The 7117-nt window shown below is 41.8% G+C and overlaps 1 protein-coding gene across 1 annotated transcript in view; it reads left to right on the top strand.

Annotated features, from left to right (window-relative positions):
- The window catches only part of SCG3 (secretogranin III), a 47332-nt gene extending 42054 nt beyond the window's left edge, over positions 1 to 5278 (top strand). The window contains exon 12 of the mRNA XM_084894342.1: positions 4695 to 5278. Coding sequence (XP_084750468.1) covers positions 4695 to 4813 — 119 coding nt within the window. The 3' untranslated portion in view covers positions 4814 to 5278. The remainder of the gene's footprint in view (positions 1 to 4694) is intronic.
- Positions 5279 to 7117: the final 1839 nt, after the last annotated feature.

The following is a 7117-nucleotide window of genomic DNA, read 5'->3' as shown; positions in this document are numbered from 1 at the left end:
TGGGGCTTAAACCAGGGCAGGGCAGAGGGAATAAAGAAGGGAGAATAATGAAGGGAGAAACCTGAGAGCTGTGTCAAGAGAGAGGAGGCCGTATGATTTCCAGGTGTCTAGACAGAGCAGTTGCAAAGTGATGCTTTTAAAATGAGACGAGTGGTTCGTCTCAAACCTTACAATGCATTCAAAACACATGCAGAGCCTCTACATATGCTGATGCCCAGGGAACACCAGTAAATAAAAAATTTGAAGGGCAGGACAAGGCATCAATATTTTTTCATTTCCTCCCCTCCCCCCTCACCCCCCTCTTTCCACCATGCAGCCAAGCTGGAGAACTGCTGATTTAGAGCACAGCAGGAGGAAGACATGTTTTCAGCCCCTTGTTAGCCTGTGGTATCGCAAGTTGAGCAAGATGGAAACAGTTATCAGGTCTTCACACATTTTCATTTTATTTGGCTCAACATAATGCCAATTTCCAGGCTGTTCGTTCCATTAAAATTCACATGGACTGTAATTCATCAAATCTGCCATTGATTTGGGAAATGCACCATTGTGTAATGCACCACTAAGGAAGAAAAAGTGTAGCATGCGAAGACTTGAAAATAAAAATGTTTCTCTTAGAATCAGTGTTAATACCGGAGGGGCCAAAGTGCATTCCGAAACCAATGTAAATTACATGCTCCAACAATTTGGACTATTTATGTGATTCTTTCACTGATGAACATATGAATCAAACTCCTGGTCATGCCCAGCAACATCCTGCAATTCAGTCTTTCACTTCAAGAAACAGCCAGCCTAGTAAAGCATGGAACTCTGGTGCTTGCATATGGAAGGCTCTGCCAGCAAACTCAGATCCATAGGGTGGAGTTTGACATTCCCTCTGCCTGCAGGAGGGGAGGTGACATGCAATACACCCTCCTGCAGGGAGCTTTTTCTCCTCTGCTTCAGGTATATTCAGCTAGACTCTGAATTCTCTCAGAGCCTGCGGGGATCTGGTCCTGGGCCACGTAGGGGCTGCAGCTGTATGAGAGGGAGTCTTGCTACACTATTAGCTCTGACTTCCTTAACTTCTGCTCATGCCCTTTGTTTGGAAGGGGCCTGGAGGGCCTGAATCTCCTTCCCAAATCTAGGAGAGAAAGGCCCATGTGATGTGACTGTGGGGATGATGATAAAAGCGAATGCAGCCTTTTTAAAAAAAAAAAAAAAGTGTGCTTTGTAAATCACAGCACTCTCTCTTTTGTGCATAACACCCTTACATCCTCTTAAGAGGAGCACGGTGGGCACTGACTGTGTACTCTTGCGACCAGCTGCCAGCCTTTCCTCCGCACCAGACAGGCTTTCCCGGCACAGGGTGATAGCTGTGTCCTGAAGATACAGTTCTTCCACTTCACCACCGGCACAATAGTTTCCCGTTTGCCCATTCAAATCGCCTGGACCTATTCACATCTGTCCTTGGGAGCCTGCCTTTTGTCTCACTGAAGAGGTTGGTCTTGCAACCGAGTCTGAAGCGTATTCATGTGAACCAGTGAGTGGGCTGGGAACCAGCCAGTGAGGCGCGGTGCACACAAAAGGTACAGTCAGCTTGGTTCTCTCGTCTGTGCCTGGGAGAAAAGGGAAGTCAAACAACAACAACAAAAAACCCCAAGTACGTACTGAACATTTGTTCTGCACCAATTAGATGCTTCACCTTCACGATTGAAGACCGCAGAGTGGTCAAAGCTGTGCCTAAAGACTGATCGGGTTCAGAACCTGACTCTTCCAGGGCAGGAGCAGGTGACTTACCTCCTCGGTCCTGTTTGTCTGCCTCTGAAATGGAAATACTAATGCTGACTTCATGGAGTTTCGTGAGGAGCAGATCAGATGACAGCTGTAAAGAGCTCAATGCCCAGCGTTCTCTCTTTAACCCTCAAGGCTGTGCCCTAATGGGGACCAAATGTCCTCCTCGGTGGAAACAAGCTCTCTCTAAGCCTCTGCTCATCTCGATATGATAAACACTGGTGCTTGTAGAGAGGTCTTTCAGGCTTAGTTTTTTAGGTTTGTGTGTGTGTGTGTGTGTTTTGTTTTTGTTTGTTTGTTTGTTTGTTTTTTGGAGGAGATTTTTTTTCCCTCATGCAAGGTCTTAAAGATGCCCAAAGGACGCAAGCTAGCTAAAGGGGCTGTGAGTTTTATACCCTATTCTCTCCTTTCTCTTCTCTTTACAAATTGGAAGAAGGCAGGGCTCTGGTCCAGAGGCTGCCAGCTGCCATGATGAATGGCACTGTCCTCAAGGAACAGCCTCAAGCAACTCACAATCCGGAGGGTCTCCCAAGTACCGTGTGGCATGAAAGACCGCCATGCCCCGCCATGAGGGGTGTGTGTCATAAATGTTGGCACCTCCATAGGATGTACTGCATCTAACCATTAACAATGGTGTTTCTGAAGAATGTTAATGCTCACTGTATAAAGTTAGTGAGAGGAGCTAGTTATAAGTTTGTATGTATACTGTGATCTAAATTCTGGGTTGAGAGATATATTTGAAAAGCTAAAAGGAAATAAAACAAAATACCAACTGTGGTTAGCTATGATAGATAGAATTCATGTCATTTCAATTTTATTTTCATGATTTTATCCTTTTTTTCTTTAAATAAGCATATAATGTTTAAAGAATCAAGGGAAGATGTGGTTTTCTTTTTAAGGCTCCAGAAAGGTGCCACAGGCAGCCTCCTTGCTTGGGAATCTGTTTTTGGTGGCTTGATGGTGTATATAGGTTTTTGTTTATATAAGTAGCACAGAGAAACCATAAAGAGGTTATGGCTTGGCTTTCTGCTCCATGCATACAATTCAAACAGTGTGAAAATCAAGGTAATTCTTAATTTGGAATAAAAATGGGAAAGTGGCCGAAACCAGTTTGGCTCAGTAGATAGAGCATCGGCCTGCGGACTGAAAGGTCCCGGTTTCGATTCCAGACAAAGGCATGTACCTTGGTTGCCGGCACATCCCCAGTGAGGGGTGTGCAAGAGGCAGCTGGTCGATGTTTCTCTCTCATCGATATTTCTAACTCTCTATCCCTCTCAATTCCTCTCTGTGTAAAATCAATAAAATATATTTTAAAAATGTGAAAGTGGATTGTTACCTCAACAGGAACTAATCAGTGTAACAAGTTCAAAAAGTCAAAACAGCTGGTTCTGATTGTAACTTTTACTAGCTGTATGATCTTGAACTCAAGCTTGAGGATCTTCTTACCCAAAGTGTGAGTCCTAAACTAGCAGAATTGGCATATCCTGGCGGCTTATTCAAAATGCAGAATCTGCTCCTGGAGAGAAAGAGCTGGAGGTGATCACTTCATAAGTTACATAAAGGAAGTTGTCATCACCGAATCAGCAATCAGCATTTCAAGAAACGTTAAAGGGACTTGCTTACGAAGAAGAAAAAAGATAAAAATGTGAATAGTAAAATGTCATAACTCCACACCTATCATTAATTACTTAAAATGTAAATGAATTAAATGCTCCAATCAAAAGACATAGGGTGGCTGAATGAAGAAAACAAGACCCTTACATATGCTGCCTACAAGTGACTCTCTTCAGATTGAAAGACACAGAGACTGAAAGTAAAGGGATGGAAAAAGATATTTGATGCAAATAGAAATGAAAAAAAAAAAAAAAAAGGCTGGGTAGGGATACTTATCTCAGACTATCTGACAGAATAGATTTTAAAACAAAGGCTATATTAAGAAACAAAGAAGGACATTTCTTATACAATAGCCAAAAAATTAAAACAACCTAAGTGTCCATCAATAGACAATTGGATAAAGAAAATGTGGTACACATATATACATATATATAAAGAAATATTACTCAGCCCCCCAAAAAAAGAATGAAATCTTACCATTTGCACCAAAATGGATGGACCTAGAGGTTATTATATTATATGTTATATGTTATGTGAAGTAGGTCAGAAAGTGAAAGACAAATACCATATTATTTCACCAAAACAAACAAAAAAAAGAACAATCAAAATAAATGAACTTGGAGATACACAGAACAAATGGATGGTTGCCAGATGGAAGGGTGTTAGGTGGCTGGATGAAAAAGATGAGGGAATTAAAAAATACGAATTGGCAGTTTCACAATAGTCACGGGGATGTACGGCTTAGGGAATATAGTCAATAACATTGTAATAACTATATATGGCGCCAAGTGGGTACTAGACTTATCAGGGGTGATCACCTCATAGGTTATATTAATGCCTAACACTATGCTATACATCTGAAACTAATTCAATATTGAACGTCAACTGTAATTGAAAAGTTTTTTTAAATTAAAAAAAAAAAGAAAAAAACAGACTCTGGGCACCCCCCTTGTAGCTACTGAATGCAAATCTGTAACTTCCCATGAGCCTCAGGTGATTGGTACAAACAGTCAAAGTGTGAAGCCCTGGTCTCCAGCCTGTTCCCTCCATGGTCAGATGAGGGTGGTACTCCCGACCTGAACACCTAGTAGGTGTGATGCTGGAGAGCAGATGAGCTAATATCACACACATACACATGGTTTTAAACTGCAAAACTCTGCACAAATGCTAAGACCTAAAATGCCTTCCGATGTGAAAGACAGGGATGGTTGTGGAGGTCGTATATAAAAGGCTTCTTGGTTAATGGTGATCACTGTAATGGGATTGCTCTTTCCTGATCTTTCTCATGATGCCCTCGTGATATTTTCCAGATTATGACCTTTCAAAGATGAAGGACTTCATCAACCAACAAACGGAAGCTTATGTGGAGAAAGGCATCCTTGATAAAGAAGAGGCCGATGCCATCAGGCGTATTTACAGCAGCCTGTAAAAATGGCAAAGTGGTCCAGGAGTCTTTCCACTGTTTCAGAAGACATAATATAGCTTAAAACTCTCCTAATTCTGTGATTGAAGTTATTTTGACCCAAGGAGTGTTAGGAAGTGCTGGATTTATAGTAGATAACCTTTTAGAAGTGGTTAAGACATAGCTTTCTTGTCATAAAAACTATCTGAAAAGTAAAGGTGTGAGCTGAGATTTTGTACATAGAATCCTTACTTCCTTGTAGATTTACATTTTATAATCAGAGATGGGTTGCTTTGGAAAAGCCTGTAATGGACTGACCTTAGAACTGAACCTTTTTCCTACTGAGTCACACATATGAGCAGCCCCTGAGGAAGTGGGGGTTCTGTTTTCAAGGCATGCTGGTTACCAAAGCACCTCATAGCATATCTGTTACATGTTCTTTTCACTCCCAGTTCCCTTTTGGTTGAAATAAACTTACATTTCTTCAAAGCCTCTAAAGCGTAAAGGAAGCTACCTGCTTTTTTTTTTTCTTTCTTTTCTTTTTCTTAATAGGTAACTTTCTCTTATTTTAAATATATTTTTATTGATTTGAAAGAGGGAGGGAGGAAAAGGGAGAGATAGAAACATCAACATCGATGGATCGATCAGCTGCCTCTTGCATGCCCTCTACTGGGGATCAAGCCCAAAACCAAGGCATGTGCCCTGACTAGTAGGAATCGAACTGGCAACCTCCTGGTGTATTGGTCAACACTCAACTTCTGAACTCACTAGCCAGGCTGCCTTTTTTATTTTCTTCGGCTCTTCCTGCTAGTTCTGTATCAGGCTGAATAGCACAAAGGAACCTGAAAAATGGGCATAGGATTTTCTGGATTCATTAAGAATTTCCCCCCACTCTTAATATTTTCTATTAGTGAGTTTTAAGACATTGGTTTTGTTTATTATGAAGAATAACTATAGCTATAACTGGCTTGGCTCAGTGGATAGAGCATTGGACTGCGGACTGAAAAGTCCTGGGTTCAATTCCAGTCAAGGGCTCAATCCTTCGTAGGGGGTGTGCAGAAGGCAGCCAATTAATGATTCTCATCATTGATATTTCTATCTCTCCCATTCCCTTCCTCTCTGCAATCAATAAAAAAAAAATTGTTTTTAAAAAGAGCGATAACTACTATGTACTCTCGAGGCAGAAAATGAGGTCATAAACACTACATAAAGTGAGGTAAAAATGTATGCCAGCTCTGAGTTTTCTAAACTGGACTCAGCAGAGAGCAAGAGGACCAGACGGTGGGGTAGAAACAGATAAAAATCATTCCCTTCCTTCCCTGTGAAGCAAAGCTGGTGAGCTGAGGTCCCATGGAGGAGAACGATTCCGAATCTCTGGTCCCTGCAAATCCTCTTCCTCAGCCGCCACCACAACCCGCCCAGGGTCCACCTGAAATGTTAGTGGGGAATGTTCCCAAACCAAAGGCTGCTTTGAAAATGGGTTATGCGGTATAAATTACATATTTTTCTGTATGTTTCAGTTGAAAAATCATAAAATCACATAATGCTTTGTGTATTAGCTATCACTACTTTAAAAGGCCATCTGATACTGGTCTTAAATGCCCCTACTTGGCATCTACTTTTTGATGAGGACTGGGAACTCACAGGGAAAATGGAAGAGGCTGTTTTCAGGGTAGGAGTCCCCTACTGCTCCTCCCATCCTCTCTAGTGTCGCAAAAATAAACAAAACCAAAGCCTGGTATGCCAAAAAAAAAACCTAAACTCTTAATCTATTGTAGAGAAGCCAATACTCATTGGTAAGTGGCGAGAGGAAACTAAAAACACTTTTGCCCAAACTACACTTGCCAAAGCATGATGAATCAGACCTGTCTTAATGTCATCCTTGATAACGTGACTGACTCTACTTCACCCATGTCCTGTAGTCCAAATGGGCTGCCTCTACATCAGAGAGAAAAAACTTGCTGTGATGAAAGCATTTTACCTATTTGCTTTTCTATAATTTTAATCAGTCTGGCAGGGGAGTGGTCAGGGGGTGATCAGGCTGGCAGGCAGAAGCGGTTAGGGACAATCAGGAAGGCAGGCAAGCGAGCAGTTGGGAGCCAGTAGTCCAGATTGGAGAGGATGCAGGCTGGGCTGAGGGATACCCCCGACCCCTGCCGCCCCTGTGCATGAATTTCGTGCACCAGGCCTCTAGTTTTTAAAAATAAGAAATTCATGAGCTTATTATAATGTTCTGAGCCCACAGACATTCATTAGCTCCTATTGATACCCAAGACAAAAGGGAGATCATCAGTCCTGTTTTATATGCAAGAAAATTGTTTTGCAAAACAT

Source organism: Pipistrellus hanaki, assembly GCF_964339955.1.
Source record: "Pipistrellus hanaki genome assembly, chromosome: 1".
NCBI classification, from domain to species: domain Eukaryota; kingdom Metazoa; phylum Chordata; class Mammalia; order Chiroptera; family Vespertilionidae; genus Pipistrellus; species Pipistrellus hanaki.
Note: the sequence above shows the minus strand (reverse complement) of the source record. Positions and strands in the feature narration are given on the sequence as shown.